Source organism: Cryptomeria japonica, chromosome 8 (assembly GCF_030272615.1).
Source record: "Cryptomeria japonica chromosome 8, Sugi_1.0, whole genome shotgun sequence".
Classification (NCBI taxonomy): domain Eukaryota; kingdom Viridiplantae; phylum Streptophyta; class Pinopsida; order Cupressales; family Cupressaceae; genus Cryptomeria; species Cryptomeria japonica.
In genome coordinates this window covers 245,942,620-245,967,951 of record NC_081412.1, presented here as the reverse complement: position 1 = coordinate 245,967,951, position 25,332 = coordinate 245,942,620, and the positions used below count along the sequence as shown (strand labels likewise).

The following is a 25,332-nucleotide window of genomic DNA, read 5'->3' as shown; positions in this document are numbered from 1 at the left end:
CAAATTTCATTCAAACCAACAAAGAAAACAGAAGAGAACGAAGCAATGAAGGATTGCATATTTAATATGAGATGATCAATTGTTTCCCATAAAATTCAAATTTGAAAATCAGCTACCACAAATGAATGCATTCATATTCGACATTCGAATTATTTTATAAAACATAATTTCCTGTGTCACTTTCATTATAATCCAATTCACTGCATATCCCCGAGCTCTGCAAATTCCCTTTGTACATTCCTTATTCAAGGGCGCTCATTCAGTTTGGTACATAAATTCCCTCTATAGTCAATGTTTGATTTTATAAATCTTTCAATTTTAATTATACTGTTTTCAGTAAACCAACATTTCTTTCATATATTTCTTTCAATATCTCATAATTGTATTTCATTCCAAGTTTTCCTATCAATATAATCACTATAAATAATATTAACTGGCATATTGGATGTCAAATGATGGTTTATGCTCCTTCGTAGCTGCATTATGCTTTGTATATTGATGATTTCTTTGTATGTGGTTTACAGTTTCATTTCAATTCTCTCTTATAGTGTACTGTGGCTATATGGTTATTCCCCATACGCGCGCGCGCACACACACATTTGTGTGTGCGTGCGTGTGTGTAAAGACACACATGATAGCATTTTATTTTGTTCAAAGGTTTTCAATCATGTATTTGTACTTGCAGAAATTGATTTGTTTTTTCAATGGTACATGGCATTGAGAGTTTCATTTCAATGATCTTTCTCTGTTTATAATGCCCATGTATTATATTGTGAACTTGACTCATTATAATGCTCTTGTATTTCAATGCTCTCTTACAGTTTAATAATGTCGAAATCCTCAAAGAGAATGGCAAAAAAATCGATTATCTCTTTGTTTTCTTTGAAACCCCTTCATTATTTATCATTTCATTTTATGGGAGTGTTGTTAAATGGCGTCTCTCTGTTTATAATGCCAAAATCATTACAGAGAATGCAAAAAAAAATGATTATTGTTCATAATTATTCGAAACCCCTTCATTATTTATCATTTCATTAATATGTATGCCTGATAGTATTATTTACAGTGAGTATATATATGTATGTATGTATGTATGTAAAACATATTCCTAATATTATAAAGTTTAAAATGGGTGGTCAAAAAATCTATTGAACACCCATAACAACCTTTTTGTGTACACGTTATGGGCCCACTTGGCACGAATTACTGCCAACTATGTTGCCCTAAAAACTTTGGGAAATGAAGAATTTTTGGGGGCATTTTCATTGTTTTCTCTACAAAAAAAACCTTGTTCTCTTGATGCCTAATAATATTAGCTACAGTGAGTAAATAATATTATCAGGCATACATATTATACTGATTTCAAACAACTTAATAATATTATCAGGCATACATATTATATTGTTTACAGAGAACTTTAATCTTTTCTACTTATTGCTTCCAACAAATTGCATATGACAAATACAACAACATCATTCAGTAGTTAATCATATGAGAAATGAATATGCATCTAATTGAATATCAACAATATCCAAGTTTTAATCACATCACAGTTACATCTTTTACTCCTGCATATCATGCTTTTATTTTTTGTCCTTGTGATATATATATATATATATATATATATATATATATATATATATATATATATATATATATATATATATCTGTGTGTGTGTGTGTGTGTGGTTATTGTCTAATAGAATATCAACAATATCCAATTTTTAATCACATCACAGTTACATCTTTCACTACTGTAACTTGTGCTTCTATTTTCTATCCTTGTGATATAAAGTTTCAAGTTTTGTGCCTATATGGTTATTGTCCATATATATATATATATATGTGTGTGTGTGTGTGTGTGTGTGTGTGTGTGTGTGGTTATTGTCTAATAGAATATCAACAATATCCAATTTTTAATCACATCACAGTTACATCTTTCACTACTGTAACTTGTGCTTCTATTTTCTATCCTTGTGATATAAAGTTTCAAGTTTTGTGCCTATATGGTTATTGTCCATATATATATATATATATATATATATATATATATATATATATATATATATATATATATATATATATATATATATATATATATATATATATATATATATATATATGATATTAAATGATGGATTTGTACTCATTGGTACCTGCAAAAATTGATTTGTTTTTTCATCAATTATCTCAAAGGCATTGTGGATTTCATTTCAATGATCTCTCTCTCTCTCTCTCTGTTTGCCATATGGTTGCAGGTTAGGTGAACAACATGGCATGAGGTAGAAAGGGAAACAAATTTGTTAGACGTCGAACAGTTAGAGTCACTCGTGCGGTGCACTTAACCAACGAAGATAGTATGGCCCAAAATGAAGACATAGTGACTCATGATTTGCCCAATGCAACGAACAATGCAATTGATCTACAACCTACAGTTGTAGATGGGATTTCCAGTGCAGGTTGCAATCCTATTCCTGAAACATCGAATGCGCTGCCCTCAAAGGTGCCAAAAAATATATAGAGAATATCCAACATGAAAGCAGCAATAGCATGTATGGAAGATAAGCATATGTCTGTTAGAGACGCATCAATCAAGTATGGTATCCCCATTACCTTTGTTAGGGCATGGCTAATGGGAATTACAAGCATGACTGTGAGGGGTCCACGTACCATTTTATCAGAAGAGGAGGAGATTGAAGTTGTCCAATGGTGCAAGGACATGGCTGAAATTGGCCATGGTCCGCAAATCAGTCAATTACAATCAACCATTTCCCAAATTAGTGGGAATAGGCCCAATCCATTAAAAAATGGGATGCCAGGAAGGTCAAGGTGGGCAAGTTTTAGACGGAGGCACCTAGATTAGACAATGAGAACAATAGGAGTGGGGATTCTGTTAGAGCCATTATGCTTTGACCTTGTATTGTTGCCTCTTTCTATGACAACTTGGAGAAGATGTACAACTTAAATCACTATGGGTCTAGTTGAATTTGGAACTATGATGAGACTGGTGTGTAAGCTGGGAGGAATTGTGGAATGAGAGTGATAACCAAATTGGGGCAGAGGTCTGTACCGCACCTTATTTCAAAAATTAGAGAGTGGATTATTTTTTTGGCATGTGTTAGTGCAAGTGGGTTTAGTATTAGTGGTTTTTACTTGTTCAAATCTAAGATTCATATCTGAAACTACATTGCAAACTGTGAGCCAGGAGCATGCCTGGCAGTCCAAGACCATGCATGGATGACAAAGGATTTATTCCTCAATTGGTTGGAACATTTGGCACATTCAGTCCCTGGTGGGGTTTCACCCTCTAATAGGGCCCTTTTGATCTTTGAGGGTCATGGAAGCCATGTGGCATTCAATACAATTGAGGAAGCAAGGCATATAGGTATAGACTTGGTAACCCTTCCTGCTCATATGAGCCACAAACTGCAACCACTTGATGTCTCTGTATTTTCTCCATTCAAGAATTATTTCAAATAACAAAGGACTATATGGATGTCAAAGCACCCACAAATTGAAATCAGAAGGGAAGAGTTGGCAACTCTTGCGAGCAAGGCCTTTACCCAAGCATTAACACCAGCTAATATAACGAGTGGCTCCTGTAGGAATGGAATTTGGCTACTTAATCGAACTGCATTACATAATGATATGAGGCCAAGTGAGGCATTTGATGTTGAAGAGGATATACAACAAATTGGTGGAACAAAACAAGTTGCCACTACAATGGAAGAAGAATCAGAGCACATTGTAGTGGAGGCTTGCTTGCGGTTGTATGGTTATAGTGAGCAACATATTGAAGAATTTGTGAAATAGTATAGTGGAACACAAGCAACAATTGATGGTATATGTTTTCCACAACAAACCAACAAACCAAGTCTGCCCCCACAAACCAGTCAACTAAATGAGGGTGTGGAAACATCAGCAGGCATGTCTTTGCCAAAAGAAGATGTCATACCAGAGTGGATTCAAGAAGCAACCAACTTTGATGATGCAACCTTTTCCATGCCAACTCCACCTGAAATTGATCTAGCAAATGTGATCCATTACTTCACCAATGCAACCAACTGGGAGCAACAAGATGGTGTTGATTGTGAAGAAGAAATTCACATAAGTGAAGAAGATCCTGACTTTTTGCCATGCACCCAAGAGGATGGACAGTAAGCGTCGACAAAATTAACATATGCATTCCCCCTTTTACTATTAATTTAGTTGTCATCATGTGTGTATACATTGGGACCTTCACGTAATTATTGGGAATTATTTGATATAAAGAGGCAAATGTGTCAATTAAAAGTAACAAGGATAAGTTTTCAAAAAACAAAAACGATGAAATCTTGGCAAATAATTCAACAAGTGCAAAACAATGAATGGGGTGAATTCTAGGGGTTGAGTAAACACTTCCACTATACCAGGATTAGTTGAGTTTTGTGTTTATAATTCATGTCACATAGGGTTATTTGCTAAGCCATTGGGTCATCAATGGATCTACTATGTACACTCGTCCACTTTTGGGCACTTACATATCCATGCCTTAAAATATGCATTCCCTTATCCTAGGTCACTTTCACAATGCATGAGATCAATCACACATGGCATGGGTTTGACCCAAAATTCAAAATTTTAAGATTCAAATTACTAACTCTTACACTTTCCTTGTTATCATTTGGAAGCAATTTGTTACAAATTTGTGTGACAATTCATCATGTTTTATTTATGAATTTAAACATATTAAGGAATAATTTATTTATTATTCGACACCCTAGTCATTTCATATGAACATTTTGATTTGGACCACTAAAAAGTTACATGAAAATTGACATCTAAATCGCCTACACATATGCTTGCTATCTACCCACATTTGTTAAGGTTGTTGAGCATTTTAAGGGATCGATAAACAGTCAATAATCTCCCCAAGGTATTTCTAAATATTGTTTGTCCTTACACCAAGTAGACAATAGGGATTTCGGGGAACCAAATTGCATTGTACACATCTCACAAAATTAGATCTACAAATTGTAAGAAAGATGCATGTTGTACAAGATTGATGCAAAGCCACATAGTGATCCACATAAAATTTGAGGATAATTTGCACTCCAAAGTCATCATTTTTCTATGCTAAGATGAACTAGTTTTACATGTGACCAACATTCACAATTCATCTTTATACTAAGAGATAAGTATGTGTTTTATTCATATTGAATTTCTTAAATTAGTATTTATTATTCTAATATTTACTTAGCATGAACTTATTCATGTTAATTGTTGATTATTGATTGTGTTATATTAATTAATCCAGGTAGCACCTAAGGAAAATGATATTTCCATGTAGACTATTATTTCTATGCCAAGTGTCTTTGTATAAATTATTTGTATTGATAAATTATAGTACATTTAAAGTCACTTCTTTTTTATATGATTATTGAATATTTTCTTAAATTTTTGCAACATGAGATTCTAAAAAACTAGTAAGATCACTTAAAGATACAATTAAATGACTTAAAACACAAGTATATAAATAACCTTAAATCATAATGACTTTAAACTATTTATATATGTACCTTGACTATTCAATAGTCCTTTATTTACCAATATATGTTGACCTTTAAGATACTAGCGGATGACAAATAATCACATAAATATATAAACAACCTTATTAGAATGACTTTGCTCAGAAGACATAAATATACATTGAGCAATGAAACTATTTAAATATCTACTTGTATTCATTCAAGGGGGGTGTGAGGCTTTATACCAATTAAATTGGGAATGTAGAATTATGGGATTGGAAAAGCAAGATAATCCTATTTGACTTGCTTGTCAAATTGATAGTCCTTTGTTGGCATGAAGTTTGAGACAACAATATGTGAAATAAAAAATGGAGGCAAATAGAAAGAATCCAAAAATATTTAACCATAAGGAGCCATACAATCAAAATTTTACTTCCATTGAGATAGTTGAAACACATACTTTTTCATTGGACTAATTGGTGATGGCTCAAACATTATGTTATCTAAAAATGATTCAAAATATGAAGAACCATTATTGGCTCAAAATGGTGGTGGAGGAAGAGTTAAATTAGAGAAAAAGCATGTATATGAAATTGAATGACAAGTGGATGAGTAAATATACCATTAACATGCAAGACTGTCCAAATTTTATTGAAGAAATAAAAGATAAAAAACTAGAATTGCTATGTGGACAAAGTAAATTGATTGTAAGAGAAAATATATATTAATTTTTTTAAGTCAACATGGAATCATGATGAAGAAGCCTATATAAGTGTAGAAATTAAGTAGAAGGTTGAAATGTTGATAGTCCAATTTAAGGACTAGCTTGTGTCATCTAAAATGTGGACTCAAAGGTGGACAAATATCTAAGAGGTGGAAGATGAAAAAATGTCTATTTTAAAATAACAAGCGAATGGTAGAAATATAATAACACAACATCATGAAGCGTGTACACAACAATGACATCCACGTACAAAGATAACTTAAAAGTTGACAACCCAACCAATTTATTTGAGATGCCAAGACAAAACAAAATAACAAACTTTTAAATCAAAATCCAGAATAAAAAAATCCAACATAAAAAAAACTTCAAATTTTTAAAACAACTAGGGGAAGAGCACCAATAGCTGACATAGTTCCAATAACCGTCATGTTATTGTCATAGTGACCCCTCGAAAAATACAAATATTTTTATTAGTACATAATTAAAAAAATACCAATAAATATTTAATTGAACACCAATAGATGTTCGCAACTAAATGTGTAGTTGACCACAAAAAAAGTAAAAAAAAAAACAACTACTGGTACATTTCCAATTTTAATACAAATCATCTTGCACAAAATATAATGATTATTTATTATTTTAAAAACTTTATGTTTATATTCACCACTCTCTGCAAGTGGCTAAAAAGTACAAATGTACTTAAATTACATTTACATATGCACATTTATTGGTGCATTACATGACATAAAAACAATCAAATATTGACTTCATAGACACTCATGTGTACATTCTCCCAAACACCATTTCATAGCTTCATACATTAAATATATATGCATTTGGTACCTGCATTTGCTGCATTTGCAACAACTGGTGTAAGGCTCCCCAATAACCAAGAATTTGCATTAAAAAAATAAAAAAAATCAAATTTCATTCAAGCCAACAAAGAAAATAGAAGAGAACAAAGCAATGAAGGACTACATATTTTACATGAGATGATCGATTGTTTCCCATAAAATTCAAATTTGAAAATCAACTACCACAAATGAATGCATTCATATTCGACATTCGAATTATTTTATAAAACATAATTTCCTGTATCACTTTCATTACAATCCAATTCACTGCATATCCCCGAGCTCTGCAAATTCCCTTTGCACATTCCTTATTCAAGGGCGCTCATTCAGGTTGGTACATAAATTCCCTCTACAGTCAATGTTTGATTTTATAAATCTTTCAATTTTAATCATACTGTTTTCAGTAAACCAACATTTCTTTCAATATCTCATAATTGTATTTCATTCCAAGTTTTCCTATCAATATAATCACTATAAATAATATTAACTGGCATATTGGATGTCAAATGATGGTTTATGCTCCTTCGTAGCTGCATTATGCTTTGTATATTGATGATTTCTTTGTATGCGGTTTACAATTTCATTTCAATGCTCTCTTACAGTGTACTATGGCTATATGGTTATTCCCCATACGTGCGCGCACATACACACACACACACACTTGTGTGTGTGTGTGTGTGTAAAGACACACACTATAGCATTTTATTTTGTTCAAAGGTTTTCAATCTTGTATTTGTACTTGCAAAAATTGGTTTGTTTTTTCATTGGTACATGGCATTGAGAGTTTCATTTCAATGATCTTTCTTTGTTTATAATGCCCATGTATTATATTGTGAACTTGACGCATTATAATGCCCTTGTATTTCAATGCTCTCTTACAGTTTAATAATGTTGAAATCCTCAAAGAGAATGGCAAAAAAATCGATTATCTCTTTGTTTTCTTTGAAACCCCTTCATTATTTATCATTTCATTTTATGGGTGCATTGTTAAATGACGTCTCTCTGTTTATAATGCCAAAATCATTACAGAGAATGCAAAAAAAAATGATTATTGTTCATAATTATTCGAAACCCCTTCATTATTTATCATTTCATTAATATGTATGCCTGATAGTATTGTTTACCATGAGTATATATATGTTTGTATGTATGTATGTAAAACATATTCCTAATATTATAAAGATAAAAATGGGTGGTCATAAAATCTGTTGAACACCCATAACAACCTTGCTGCGTACACGTTATGGGCCCACTTGGCACGAATTACCGCCAACTACGTTGCCCTAAAAACGTTGGGAAATGAAGATTTTTTGGGGGCATTTTCATTGTTTTCTCTACAAAAAAAACCTTGTTCTCTTGATGCCTAATAATATTAGTTACAGTGAGTAAATAATATTATCAGACATACATATTATACTGATTTCAAACAACTTAATAATATTATTAGGCATACATATTATACTGTTTACAGAGAACTTTAATCTTTTCTACTTATTGCTTCCAACAAATTTCATATGACAAATACAACAACATCATTCAGTAGTTAATCATATGAGAAATGAATATGCATCTAATTGAATATCAACAATATCCAATTTTTAATCACATCACAATTACATCTTTCACTCCTGCATATCTCGCTTTTGTTTTTTGTCCTTGTGATATATGTACCTGTATGTATACATTATATACATACATGTATCTGTATATATATACTATACATATTATATGCATCTACACACACACACACAATAGCATTCTATTTTGTTCAAAGATGTTCAATGATGGATGTTTCAAGTACTTGCAGAAATATGAACAATAATTAATTTTTTTTACAACTTTCACTCCTGCATCTCATGCTTTTATTTTCTGTCCTCGTGATATATGTAACTCTATATATATACATTATATACATATACATTTATTTGTACATATATACATTATACGCATATATATATATATATATATATAGAGAGAGAGAGAGAGAGAGAGAGAGAGAGAGAGAGAGAGTAGCATTTTGTTTTGTTCAAAGATGTTCAATGATGGATGTTTCAAATTCTGTGGCTACATGGTTATTGTCTAATAGAATATCAACAATATCCAATTTTTAATCACATCACAGTTACATCTTTCACTACCGTAACTTGTGCTTCTATTTTCTATCCTTGTGATATAAAGTTTCAAGTTTTGTGCCTATATGGTTATTGTCCATATATATATATATGATATTCAATGATGGATTTGTACTCATTGGTACTTGCAGAAATTGATTTGTTTTTTCATCAATTATCTCAATGGCATTGAGGATTTCATTTCAATGATCTGTCTCTCTCTCTGTTTACCATATGGTTGCAGGTTAGGTGAACAACATGGCACGAGGTAGAAAGGGAAACAAATTCGTTAGACGTTGAACAATTAGAGTCACTCGTGGGGTGCACTTAACCGACGTAGATAGTATGGCCCAAAATGAAGACATAGTGACTCATGATTTGTCCAATGCAACTGATTTGGAACCTAAAACTGTAGATGGACTTTCCAGTGCAGGTTGCAATCCTATTCCTAAAACACCGAATGTGCTGCCCTCAAAGGTGCCAAAAAATATATAGAGAATATCCGACATGAAAGCAACAATAGCATGTATAGAAGACAAGCATATGTTTGTTAGAGACGCATCAATCAATTATGGTATCCCCATTACCTCTGTGAGGGCATGGCTGATGGGAGTTACAAGCATGACTGTGAGGGGTCCATGCACCATTTTATCAGAAGAGGAGGAGGTTGAAGTTGTCCAATGGTGCAAGGACATGGCTGAAATTGGCCATGGTTCGCAAATCAGTCAACTACAATCAACCATTTCCCAAATTAGTGGGAATAGGCCCAATCCATTCAAAAATGGGATGCCAGGAAGGTCGTGGTGGGTAGGTTTTAGACGGAGGCACCCAGATTTGACAATGAGAACAACAAGAGTGGGGATTCTGATAGAGCCATTATGCTTCGACCTTGTATTGTTGCCTCTTTCTATGACAACTTGGAGAAGATGTACAACTTAAATCACTATGGATCCAGTTGAATTTGGAACTATGATGAGACTGGTGTGTAAGCTGGGAGGAATTGTGGAATGAGAATGATAACCAAATTGGGGCAGAGGTCTGTACCGCACCTTATTTCAAAAATTATAGAGTGGATAATTTTTTGGCATGTGTTAGTGCAAGTGGGTTTAGTATTAGTGGTTTTTACTTGTTCAAATCTAAGAGTCATATTTGAAACTACATTGCAAACTATGAGCCATGAGCATGCATGGCAGTCCAAGACCATGCATGGATGACAAATGATTTATTCCTCAATTGGTTGGAACATTTTGCACATTTAGTCCCTAGTGGGGTTTCACCCTCTAATAGGGCCCTTTTGATCTTTGAGGGTCATGGAAGCCATGTGGCATTCAATACAATTGAGGAAGCAAGGCATATAGGTATAGACTTGGTAACCCTGCCTGCTCATACGAGCCACAAACTGCAACCACTTGATGTCTCTGTATTTTCTCCATTCAAGAATTATTTCAAACAATAAAAGATTATATGGATGTCAAAGCACCCACAAATTGAAATTGGAAGGGAAGAGTTGGCAACTCTTGTGAGCAAGGCCTTTACCCAAGCATTAACACCAGCTAATATAACGAGTGGCTTCTGAAGGAATGGAATTTGGCTACTTAATCGGATTGCATTACATAATGATATGAGGCCAAGTGAGGCATTTGATGTTGAAGGGGATATACAACAAACTGGTGGAACAAAACAAGTTGCCACTACAATGGAAGAAGAACCAGAGCACATTGCAGTGGAGGCTTGCTTGCGGTTGTATGGTTATAGTGAGCAATATTGAATAATTTGTGAAATAGTATAGTGGAACACAAGCAACGGTTGATGGTATATGTTTTCCACCACAAACCAATAAACCAAGTCTGCCCCCACAAACCAGTCAGATAAACGAGGGTGTGGAAACATCAGTAGGCATGTCTTTGCCAAAAGAAGCTGTCATACCAGAGTGGATTCAAGAATCAACCAACTTTGATGATGCAAACCTTTCCATGCCAACTCCGCCAGAAATTGATCTAGCAAATGTGATCCATTACTTCACCAATGCAGCCAACTGGGAGCAACAAGATGGTGTTGATTGTGAAGAAGAAATTCACATAAGTGAAGAAGAACCTGACTTTGTGCCATGCACCCAAGAGGATGGACAGTAAGTGTCGAGGCAAATCACCAGATTCTTGAGACTTCCAGTGCAGATAATGAATCATTCTGCACGGGCAGGTAGGAGAGGGGTGCTATGTCTTAGTAGGTAGTCACAAATTTTGACATCTGATGAATACATTCAAAAGGAACAAGATAAAGAGGCAAAAGGAAAAGAGATGAGGAATTGGTAGAACAAAAAAAGAATAGATGAAGCAAAGGAAGACAGAACGTGAAGAAGATGCACTAGAAAGGGAGGCTATTAGGGTGGAAAAAGCAACAAGAAAATTCTAGGAATCCCAAGAAAGGTTCATTCAAAGACAAGAGAAGGCAAATAAAGATGAGGAAGTGAAGCTTGAGAAGGCGAGAAAGGCAGTTGAAAAGAAAGATAAACAAGCAAAGAAAAGAAAAAATGTGGCCACAACTGCAGATCCTCTACCCCCTCAACACCCAATTTTGATTGATATGATGAACCTTTTGTCCCCAACCTTAGTAGCTATTAGTAATATCCAAGTTGGGACTGCACCTAGATGCTCAGACATTATGCAAAGCCATGAGTTGCTTTCTCATATAGCAAGTTGCTTACAAGCCCCTCCAAACCAAGAAAACACCTCTGCTGGGCTTGGTTATGTGACACCTCCTCCATTTAATACCCATATGGATAATTGATCTAGTCTACAATCAATTATATTTTTTGATCACTCCGAAGAGCAGATTTTGAGTTTAAATATAACTGTGATATGATTATAAAATGAAATACTACCATATTTTGTAATGTTTTCAGAACTTCGTTGTTGTTTTTCAGATATCTCATATGATTATACCAATGAATTGATGATGTTGTTATAAATCTCATATGATTTTTTTCTGTCTTCAACTAAGTGTGTTGCTTTTCTGAAATCTCATATGATTGTACCAATGAATTGATGTTGTTGTTATAAATCTCATTTGATTTTTTTCTAATGTCAACTAAGTGTGTTGCTTGCAACCATATGATTTTTATCTAATGATTATACCAATGAATCTCATATGATTTTTTTATAATGTCAACTAAGTGTGTTGCTCGCTATCAAAAGAGGCCACATAAGTGTTGAAATTAACAAGATATGACATAACAAGAACATAAGAATATAAGAAGAACAACAAAACAAGATATGCATAACAGTGTTGAAATTGATCACTATCAAAAAGACCACACCAGTGGCATCTGATTATTCAGATGCCACTGATATGCCCTCTTTTGATAGTGAGCAATTTCAACACTTATAAGTGTTGAAATTGCATGCATTATATATAAACAATCTACAAAGACAAGATTGAAACATACAAAATAAAACAAGACAACAATTCACAAATTGCAGTGTCTACTAGGTCATTGCATTGAAATGATAAAAGGAGCTGTCCTATTTGCAAAAGGCAACAAGCAAAGAGTTATTTTCTAGTGCCTTACAAGATATTTTGTTAGCAGCCAAGTTTTGGTTGTTGGCAGTATCTAACAAAATGTCTAGTAAGACACTATTAAATAATTCTTTGTCTATTTTTTTATACAAATGGGACAGTTCCTTTTGGTAGTGTGTGTGTGTGTGTGTGTGTGTGTGTGTGTGTGTGTGTAAGAAGATAACAAGAACAAAACAATATATGCATGTAAGTGTTGAAATTGCAGGCATTATAAATATACAATCCAAAAAGAGAAGATTCAAACATAAACATATCACAAATTGCAGTGTCTACTAGGTCATTGGCAAATTAAAGTCATAAAGACTTTACCTGAGAGGAAGGCTTTTTGTCTTCTATACAACTCCTTATTGCATCTCTAGATGTCTACCAAAACAATCACAACAAAATTCAATACAAATTAAAGCGTGTTAAGAAACACATTTAAGAAAAAATGCATAATCATCTGAGATATCTACACAAATTAATAAAAAATGTAAGCATATAAGGCATAATCTCCCACAGAATTAAAGTGTGTTAGTAAACACATTTACATTGATATAATGATCTTTGACAAGTATGGTTCTTCCCTCGATGCTCCAACATGCCTGCAAAAAAATTGTAAAAATCGGGGGTAGTAACGTTGTCACAACAAATCATCCATACATTATTGCATGCACAAAAACTATTTGACCGTCTTCAACATTTCACAACATGCATACAATCCTTACACACATTCATACATACATATTCAAATGCATAAGTACATACATATACATATCCATCTACATGCATATGTACATATACATATAATTACACATATGCACATATACATACATGTGTGCATGCATATATATAACATAGATACAAAATGCATATAAATAGTTACATAAGGAATGTGCAGAGGGAATTTGCAAAGCTTAGGAATATGTAGTGAATTGTATTGTAATGAAAGTGACATGAGAATTCTGTCTTATAAAATAATTTGAATGTAGAATATGAATGCATTCATTTGTGGTATTTGATTTTCAAATTTGAATTGTTGTGGAAAACAATCAGTCATCTCATATTTAACTTATGTAGTCCTTCAATGCAAACAAGGTCTGTTTTCTATGTTGCCTTCAATGAAGCAAAGAAACTGGAGTCAAGTTCACACTATAATATAGGGTCATTATAAACAGATAAAAATCATTGAAATGAAACCCTTAATGCCATGGAGAGAACTGATGAAAAAATAAATGAATTTCTGCAGGTACCAATGAGTACAAATCCATCATTGAAAACCTTTGAACAAAATTAAATGCTATTGTGTGTGTGTGTACACATACATGGGGACAATAGCCATATAGCCACATTAAACAGTAAGAGAGCATTGAAATGAAACCGTAAACCACATACAAAGAAATCATCAATATACAATAACCATATAGGCACAAAACTTGAAACTTAATATCACAAGGACATAAAATAAAAGCACGAGATGCAGGAGTGAAAGATGTAACTGTGATGTGATTAAAAAATGGATATTGCTTGTATTCTATTAGATGCAGATTCATTTCTCATATGATTAACTACTAAATGACGTTGTTGTATTTGTCATATGAAATTTATTGGAAGTAATAAATAGAAAAGATTAAAGTTCTTCGAGAATAGTATAATATGTATGCTTGATAATATTATTAAGTTGTTTGAAATCAGTATAATATGTATGTCTGAAATATTAGTTGCAGTGAGTATATACTCACTGTAACTAATATTATCAGCCATACATAAAATTGAAATAAAAATATTAACAAACTATAACTAATTTCCCAAAGTTTTTAGGGCAATGTAGTTGGCAGTAATTTGTGCCAAGTGAGCCCAAACATGTACGCGGGAAGGCAATATCAATGTACCCATAAAATGAAATGATAAATAATGAAGCAAAGAAATTGGAGTCAAGTTCACACTATAATATAAGGTCATTATAAACATAGAAAAATAATTGAAATGAAACCCTCAATGCCATTGAGAGAACTGATGGAAAAATAAATGATTTTTACAGGTACCTATGAGTACAAATCCATCATTGAAAATCTTTGAACAAAATAAAGTGCTATCGTGTGTGTCTATACACACACACACGTGTGTGTGGACAATAATCATATAGCCACATTAAATTGTAAGAGAACATTGAAATGAAACCGTAAACCGCATACAAAGAAATCATCAATACGCAAAGCATAATGCAGTTATGAAGGACCAAAAACCATCATTTGACATCCAATATGCCTGTTAATATTATTTACAGTGACTATATTGAATGGAAAACTTGGAATGAAATACAATTTTGAGATATTGAAAGAAATATATGAAAGAAATGTTGGTTTACTAAAAACAGTATAATTTAAATTGAAAGATTTATAACATCAAACATTGACTATAGAGGGAATTTAGTTATTTTGCGTGTATCAACCTGAATGAGTGCCCTTCTATAAGGAATTTAGTGTTTCTATTGTTGATTACAAGTATATACTCACAATAAATAATATTATCAGGCATACATTATATTGAAATAAAAAATATTTGCAATTTGTTAAGTTCAGTGGCTATATGGTTATTGTCCATATACATATACATATACATATATATTCTATTAGACAATAACCATATAGCCACATAACTAGAAACATCCATCATTGAACATCTTTGAACAAAATAAAATGCTATTGTGCGTGTTTATATATATATATTGTCCACACACACACACACACACACACACACACACACACACACACACACACATATATATATAAGACAATAACCATATAGCCACAAAACTAGAAACATCCATCATTGAACATCTTTGAACGAAATAAAATGCTATTGTGTGTGTTTATATACATATACATTATATACACATATATACATACATATAGATATATACATATATGTGTATATATGTATATATCTATATGTATGTATATATGTGTATATAATGTATATGTATATATACTTATACATATAAATATATACTTATGCATATAAATATATGGACAATAACCATATAGGCACAAAACTTGAAACTTAATATCGCGCAAGGAAAAAAAAAAAAAGCACGAGATGCAGGATTGAAATATGTAATTATGATGTGATTAAAATCTGGATATTGATGATATTCTATTAGATGCAAATTCATTTATCATATGATTAACTACTAAATGATGTTGTTGTATTTGTCATATGAAATTTATTGGAAGTAATAAATAGAAAAGATTAAATTTCTTCGAAAACCGTATAAAATGTATGTCTGATAATATTATTAAGTTGTCTAAAATCAGTATAATATGTATGTCTGATAATATTATTTACAGTGAGTGTATACTCACTGTAACTAATATTATCAAGCATCAGGAGAACAAGGTTTTTAGGGCAATGTAGTTGGCGGTAATTCATGCCAAGTGGGCCCATAACGTGTACGCGGAAAGACTGTTATAACCATATAGCCAGTATATACTCACTGTAAATAGTACTATCAGACATACATATTAATGAAATGATAAATAATGAAGAGGTTTCGAATAATTATGAACAATAATCAATTTTTTTTGCATTCATTGTAATGATTTTGACATTATAAATAGAGAGACACTATTTAACAATGCACCCATGAAATGAAATGATAAATAATGAAGGGGTTCGGAATAATTATGAACAATAATCAATTTTTTTTGCACTTACTGTAATGTTTTGCCATTATAAACAATGATACATCATTTAACAACGCACCCCTAAAATGAAATGATAAATAATGAAGGGGTTTTTAATAATTATGAACAATAGTCAATTTTTTTTGCATTCACTGTAATGATTTTGACATTATAAACAAAAAGACACCATTTAACAACGCACCCATAAAATGAAATGATAAATAATGAAGGAGTTTCGAATAATTATGAACAATAATCAATTTTTTTTGCATTCATTGTAATGATTTTGACATTATAAACAAAGAGACACCATTTAACAGCGCACCCATAAAATGAAATGATAAATAATGAAGGGGTTTCGAATAATTATGAACAACAGTCAATTTTTTTTGCACTCATTGTAATGATTTTGATATTATAAATAGAGAGACACCATTTAACAGTGCACCTATAAAATGAAATGATAAATAATGAAGGGGTTTTGAACAATTATGAACAATAATCAATTTTTTTTGCATTCACTGTAATGATTTTGACATTATAAACATAGAGAGACCATTTAACAACACACCCATAAAATGAAATGATAAATAATGAAAGGGTTTCGAAGAAAACGAAGATATAATCAATTGTTTTGCCATTTTGTGTGAGGATTTCGACATTATAAACAAAGAAACACCATCTAACAGCGCACCCATAAAATAAAATGAAAAATAATGAAGGTGTTATGAAGAAAACGAAGAGACAATCAATTTTTTTGCCATTCTCTATGAGGATTTCGAGATTATTAAACTGTAATAGAGCATTGAAATGAAACTCTAAATCACATACAAAGAAATCATCAATAGGCAAAGCATAATGCAACTACGAAGGAGCAAAACCATCATTGGACATCCAATATGCATGGAGGAAGAGCGCGATCGTTACCTGGGAGCGCAGAAGAGCCGTCAAAATGGTTACAGAGGAAGCCAAGAAATGGTTGCAAAGGAGAAATGACGACGAACGTAGAAAATGCCCCAAAAAATCTTCATTTCACTAAGTTTTTAGGGCAACGTAGATAGCGGTAGTTCGTGCCACGTGGGCCCATAATGCATACGTGGGAAGACAATTATGGGTGGTCAACAATTTTTTCGACCACCCATTTTAAACTTTATAATATTAAACATATTTTTAATAATATGCATAACATAAAATATTTAGGTTAATTTAATTTTATAAAAAGGTGAAAAACATATTAGTTTTTAGGTATTTTATAAATGGATATTGGCTTTTTCGTGTGTCGTTATTGATGCAAAAAAGGTCAAGTATCACGCAACACTTTGAAATGACCACTTTTTGACCTTTCGACGCATAACGACCCATATAAATCAGATCGTTACTACCCAAAAACCAGATGAATAAGTTTAAGCAGTTAAGTGACATGAAAACAACCAAAAAAAAATTCAAAATTCAAAATCCCATATACTATTTAAGATATGTGAATGCGCGAAATTAACTACAAGCGAAATTAGCCACAAAGACTATGATGGCTACAGCTCTGAATCCATAGGCTCCAATTGGTCTCGCAGACATACATTCAAATCTTTCTCATTTATTCAATAATGTAATTTCATTCTACGATACATTTCGTTCAATTGCTACAATCTGAAATTTGGTTGGCCATATTATTACACGAACACCGAAAGGATTTTTGCAGACTAAAATTGATGGCGTGGCTGGTAGGCAGTGCACGTTTGCCTCTCTTTTACGTTTTACAAGGGCGAAGGAAAATTTACAGAGGAATATCTCGTGGGATGAGCTTGGCAAGTGCGGAAGAACATGTGCCTGTGCTGATTGTGGGAGCAGGCCCCGTTGGCCTTGTTCTTTCTCTTCTGCTCACTAAATTAGGTATAACACTTTGCTCCTTCCATGTTCCTCTCGTTCATTTTGAATTTCTTCCTGCAAGTAGTGCGACTTTACGCAATCGAACTCTTGGGCATCAAGTTGTGAAGACCACTTTTATACCCTAAATGAAAACGGTTCCCTAAATGCTTTGCACATACGTTTGGTTGTTAAACTTAGAATAGACGCCACAGGCGTAAGACGATCAAACAAAACTCTGGATATTTTCTAAGTAAACAGTTCATATGTGATCAAATATGATATTTAGAATGGTTATTATGGTCCACACATGGGGCAACAGGTACTAATATGGCGATGGGATGTCATTAGAATTACAGTATAAATGTAGTTACTATTGATTTTTATCTCTGTCGCTGATCGGTTGGAAAATGCAGCATTTCTGGGCAGGAGTTGTACTAGAATCAGGTGGAATCGGGCAAGGAGCGGATTTGGGTGTTCATTTTACAAATAAACAATTCAAAATATAACGGGAGGAGAGTCATATGAAAAGATGCAGCCTGTAACTGGACGAATTTGGGATCAATGTGGCGATTCCAAGCCATTTCCAAACGGAATCCAGTGTTGGGTGAAATTTTTTGAGTCATCTTTTTGACTTTCTTGATCTGCAAAACCCTAAACGAATGTCGCCAAACACAATAACTACCATATTATTATGCGTTTCATCTGTAGGCTTGCAGCAACAAAGAAAAAACATTTCACTTGTCGGAGTTGCAACAAAGAAAAATCACCATTTCATGTGTTGTAGTTGCAGCAGGAGCAAACAATGAACAATGAAAGGAGCATGCAGCCAACAGGGACAACTCAGCAACCACAAAACAATTGATGACTTAGATGTTAATTTGCTCACACTGTGACTGGGACAAGGGTTTACTCAAAATCTAGGGTAAATAGACTGATATTTATGTAAGAAAAACTCCAGGAAATCTAGGGCGAACTAAGAAGTCACGAAATCTAGAGAAAATAGACTACAAAATCTAAAAATCTACAAATTATTGGTCCATAAATTGTTTCATAATTTCATTTTTCAAATTCTTGAATGTGCTGTTCAATCAAAATGTTTCTTTCCAAACTTGTTTTAGGATTATAATGGTAGTCAGTTCTAGCTCCATTGGCCAACTCCCTTCCAAATCGATCCAAGTTCACCTTTGTGAAGGTATGTAGCAATGATACAATAGATTCTAGGTGGTGGGACATATGTTTAGATATGCCACCTCATAAGATAACATAATTGAGTAGATAGTAGGGGGAAGTAGATGCAAGAGTTGTCCTTAGAATAGGGCATCCTTTGAGGAGAGGATGGGAACCATGGAGTTCCCTTGCTTTTCCGGCCCACAATGTCACCCTTGATTTTGTAGAGATTTAGAGAGCCACCCATTTTTAGGTAGGAACGAAGAAGAGCTCACTAATGTGAAGAGAATGAGGGGACTATTAGAGAGGACATTTTAAATTGACTTGAGAGATTGCCAATCAAACCATTGCAAGATGCTTCTATACAAATGGTATGTCCAATATTGTTCAATCATTATGTTGGCAATATATAGTGAAAAAAGCAAATGAGGCCCAAGGGTACATGGGCCCAGGTTATGAGAAGGTATGCAACACCTTATTATCAAAAGAGCTAAAAAATATAGAAACTTCATTGCCTTCAATTAGGAATTTATGAAAATAGATAAGGGTGCTGTTGTTTTCAATGGATGGAAGGATGTAAAAAATCAGTCATTGATCGATGTCATTGTAGTGTGCCCTAAATCGACAATGTTTTTGAAAGTTGTGGGTTGTGAAGGGCAAGTGAAGGATGCATAGTTTATTGCTAACATCCTTATATAATGCATTCAGAAAATGGGTCTTCAAAGTGCTGTTCAAGTCATAATTGATAATACAAATAACTGCAAAGCAGCTGGTATCAGCTGGTATGTTGGGTTTTCACATGTATTTTGGACACCTTGTGCCGTCTAGTCACTCAACCTCATGCTACAAAAGTTGGATAGAAAAATAGATTGGATCAAACAAGTCTATACTAAGGTCAAAAATATCCAAATGTTCATTACAAACCATCACATCTTAGGACTTTTTAGATCATTCTCATAATTGAAGCCATTGAAAGTACTTGAAATAATGCAAACTTAAAATTTTACGCTTGCCTTCAGTAATTTATTATAAAAAAATGAAGTATGCCTTGGTTTTTGTTTTTAATTTTTAATTTCTAATATGTTGCTAAGACTCGATTCTCATCCAACATAATTGTCTTGAGATGACTCGTGAAGGTGTGGGAGATGCTTTTTAGCATATGGTCATCGACTAACTTCGGTCAATATGGAGGCAATCCAACATTGAGAGGGCAACAAATGTAAAGTAAATAATTTTAGATGACATTTGTTAGAATTTGATGGAAGATATTTTTAATTTGATTAAGCTTGTCATGAGTATAATCCGCTATAATAACACGGATAAGCCTTAAGTATGCTCTGTTTTTTGTTTTTAATTTTTAAAATCTACTTCAGTGGTAGAATTATGAAACACGAGCCTCAGCCTCAAGGTCCGGTTTCTTGCAATTATAATTGGATGGATGTGTAATATAATTTATATGCTAGAAGGGGTGAAAAGTAAGCCTCGTTTTTCAGATCAGGTTTCTTGCTACTAAGCTTCAGAGAGATGTGTAATTTAATTGTAAAAGCATAAGGGACAAGGGTCTTCAACTTTGTATGGTAGGGGTTAGTCCTCTTATAAGTTGCCTGGAAAATTCAGAATTCTTATTCAAAAGTTCTGCAAATATTGCATTGAGTCTAACCTCATATTCTGTAACAGCTACAACACAGCTGCTTGTGTTTGGGTTGATTAATTTCTAATTCTAGTCCTAGCATGTCTTAATACTTTTTTTTTAACCAGAGGCCTTACCTCTGATTGACTTGCATATATGTAGTCATTTAAACTTGTTTCTTAATATTATTGTTGGATCTAATGAACACATAGAGGTTATGAAAACTGATGGGGGTTGTTGGTGCTGATGGGCAGGGGTCAAATGTGCAGTCATAGAGAAAAGTCAGCAGTTCAAACAACACCCTCAAGCTCATTTCATTAACAACAGAACTATGGAGGTTATTTTGAATTTTCTTGCTATTCACTTGAGTTGTTCATCAGATATATTGACAATATATGCAACATGAGAGCCCAACTCTTATGTTCTTGTTAGCAGATTTCTTTGGCCTTTCACTCTTACCTCTCACCTCTTTCTTCTATCTTCTGACTCTTTGGTATTATTTTTATCTTACTTGCACTCTTCCTTTGTGCTGTCCTTTTTGTGGAACTTTTGAGTTCAAACCTTGCGTCTCCAGCTACCTCTTATCTTGTATATGTGTTTTGGGTGCTTTTCTCGTCTTGTTTTGTTTTCCCCAACAACTCTTTTTCTCATCCTTCCTCTATTTCTTTTTTCTTTTGGTGTCAATTCCATCCTTTCTCTGTTTATTAAATTGCCTTGTGATTTTTCATTTTTCATTTTTCTTTTATTTTATGATTTTAGTATTTTTATAATTAACTTTGCTTTTGAATCATTATTTATTACTATTACTATTATTACCATTGTATTCTCATGGTTGTTGTTAGGGGTCAATAACACATGTTAGTTTGAAGTCGGTATGGTGTTTATGTTTGGTTATGTTGAGTCGCTGAGAGGTTCCCGTGGGGTAGTTGGTAGTTAGTGACGGTTGGCAACTTGGCCAACTGTCGAGTCTATATATGATTCGGATGGAACCTCGGCAAGGATGGTATTGTACTGACATATTCTTGAGAATTCAATAAAGATATCATTCTTCTGGTATAGCTGTTTGTTATTGTTACTTATGCTTTGATATATGAATGTTTTGTTACATGAATAGTTGGTACGTGTGGGAAATCCTTGTTTTACCCGTGAGTTTACCAACCTCACATTAAGGTCTAAACAGTTGTTTTGTTAACTTATCCTTGGCTTCTCCACTTTTCTCATTAGCTAGTACAATTTTATTTTGATCTCCCTCTTTTTATGGTGACCCACATCCTTTTGGTTGTTTTCATGGATATTTCCTTTGGGATCTATGTTCCTAGAGGCATCTCTCACTAATTATAGGACTAGTCATTCAATCTTCATATTATTTTTATCCTAATGATGAATCACAGAGTGTGATGTGAAATGTCGGTGAAAATAAACTTACACAGTTTTACTGGAAGCTTTTTACTTACTCTTATGGACTATGAAAATCTTAGATTCATAAAAGATTAAGAATGTCCTTATAGTCACACATAAATGTCAAATTGTCTCACACTTGTAAATTTCCGTTTACAGTTTGTATTGGGATTTTTGCAGGTTTCTTGGCCATTAAATCAAGTTATGTGAGCTAAGCCATCATTTTAATGGACACTTGTGCGATTTCAGGCATTGAAGAATTAAATGCTAGACTTTGCTTTACACCCATTCTGACAATACCCAACTTAAGTTAACCTTTTGAAGTTGAGACTAATGCATCTAGTTTCACACTTGATGCTTTACTTCACTCAGCATGGACATCCTTTTTAAAACCATTTAGTAACATTCATTGACATTGTGTGAATGTACTCTATCTATGAGGAGTTCTATGATTGCTACAATTTGTGCAGCAATGGTGACACTATCTCCTAGGCAAAGAGATCATCATTGAATTTGATCATAAACCTATTTAGTTTCTTCATATGCAATGTAAGCTGGATAAAATGAGGAATATAAAGTGGATGATAGAGTTTTGGTAGTTTGATCTGGCAATTAATCATAAGAAGGGTAAAGATAACAAAATAGCTGACTACTTGAGTTAACCTTTAGTCACCTCACTATTAATTGTGCTTGATACTTGGCTGTAGAACATTGTGGATTGGGCTTTATAGTACTCTACAAATTGAGAATTTGCACCTAACCACATCTTTCTTTTTCAAGGACAATAGGACAAAAGAATTCTTTTTTCAAGACAAGCTTTTTTGTACATGCTTGGACACGTATGCATTCCTTTCGAACACCTTGGAATCAACCAAACATTGACCTCACTTTAACAACACTTTTATTGGCTGTATATGCACAAAGACATAGGGGACCACATCAAGTCTTATGTTCCTTGTACAGTAACCGAGCCAAAGAATTGCAAATTGGATATGCATGCATGTCTTCTAGTTTCATTTAATGCATAGGAATCTATTAACATGTATTTTTTATTTGGCTTGTGATGACAAATCGTCAACACAAATCCATGTTCTTTACAATTAATAATTACTTGTGACGGCATTCATGGTTGCATGCAAGAAGACAATAAATGAACTTGAGACAAACAATTTAATCTTTTGACACATTTGGATACACTTTGGGGTTCCTCTCTTAATCATATATGATTGAGATACTTTTCTAGAAAACTTTGTGTGAAACGTTAGATTCTCACCTAGATAGATCAACAATATTCATCTTCACATTGATGTGCAAATTACGTTGGTCAATCTCACCTACTTCAATTACTATGGATGTACAATAGTGCTTATCCCCACACTTTGGACGACAACTTAGCCTGCATTCAACATGTGCACAGCAAGGCTATTCATAGGTCTGTAGGCCAGAGTCCATTTTAAATTTTTAAATATGTAATGGATTCCATGTAAAGACCTGTTGTGACCATTTCACACATCGCCCCATCGCAAATGGGGACCCCCTCTTTTTTTTGCTTGTTTTTCGCTTGTTTTCGCTTTCGTTTTTAGGGTTTTGTTAGTCAGTTAGTTGTCTGGATTTAGGGCTAAGCCTTAGGGTTTTAAATTTTGCCTTTTCAAGCCAAAATCCAGTCTTTTTTGAGAGCTTTTGAGCTTTCTTTTCTAGAATGCAAATTTTGAATGCAATGATTTCGCCAAAATGGTCTAATTTTCAATTGGAATGTTCATGCAGAGCTTAAACTTGTCTAAGTGTTGACCGTCAATGTGAATTTTTGTCTGATTGAATATTTTGACCAAATTTTGACTTTTTTGAATTTTGATCCTAGGCATTGGAATTGATTTGTTTTCGCCTCGTGAAGTGTTAAAATGTGAAAAATCTTGTTATTTTGGCCTGTAGGAGCAAAATCGCTCCTGTCCCTCAGTGAAGGACGGGAGCTCATTTCCAAATATCTCATTGTCCTTGCAGAGTCCAGATAAAGTTTACGTTTGAAGTGATGGAGAACGACGAGACCTTTCCATTGAATATAAATTGAAGATTTTCGTGAGCACAGAAATGCCTCCAGGAGGAAAATCGCTCCTGTCCCTCAGTGAAGGACCGGAGCTACAATTCAAATTTCACCTTGTCCTTGCAAGATTTTGATAACTTGATGATTTGAGAACGTCCGAAGGAAGATACTTTGCCAAATGAATATAATTTGAGATGCAAAAACGAAGGAAAATGACCTATATTGACTAAATCGCTCCTGTCCCTCTCCAAGGGACCAGGGCGAGGTACCTTGTAGCTCTCGTCCCTCTCCCAGGGACCAGAGCGATTTCCTTCATTTTGCAAAATCCAGACAAGGGTCGGGACAAGTTTATGTTCAAAAACAAGGGAAAACATGAGATGAGTACATTGAATATAAATTGAAGATTTTTGGGACGTCCATACCAGTGTTAAATGCCTAGTTCGCTCCTGCCCCTCAGGAAGGGACCAGAGCGATTTTTGATATAATTGCCTTTTTTGCAAAATTACAAACAATGTCAAGGCATGGGCGGATAGAGGGAAGAAGGACGAATCCGTTGAATATAAACTTAGAGCATGGCAAAGTGAGATGAAAGCCACAAGGGAAGGATCGCTCCTGTCCCTCTTCAAGGGACCAGGGCGATACAATGGTGATGATACGTCCCTCCAAAGTTCAAGGTCGTCCCTCCAAGGTTCAAGGCCGATCCAAGTCAGGACGAAGGTTTGGCGAGGACATTTCAAGGCATTTCCATCAAGCGCAACGTTGCAAAGGTCATCACATGGAAGGATTTGCACTCTAAAGA

General features: G+C 33.8%; 1 protein-coding gene across 4 annotated transcripts in view; it reads left to right on the top strand.

Moving 5' to 3' along the window:
• The first annotated feature begins 17,936 nt into the window (after positions 1-17,936).
• The window catches only part of LOC131049948 (uncharacterized), a 68,517-nt gene continuing 61,121 nt past the window's right edge, over positions 17,937-25,332 (top strand). For 2 of the 4 annotated variants that reach the window (XM_057984055.2, XM_057984054.2), the window contains exons 1-2: positions 17,937-18,324; positions 21,352-21,434. In XM_057984055.2, coding sequence (XP_057840038.2) covers positions 18,144-18,324; positions 21,352-21,434 — 264 coding nt within the window. In that variant the 5' untranslated portion in view covers positions 17,937-18,143. Of the gene's footprint in view, positions 18,325-20,603; positions 20,692-21,351; positions 21,435-25,332 lie in introns of all 4 variants that reach the window. The other 2 variants (XM_057984057.2, XM_057984056.2) reach the window with 2 other exon arrangements.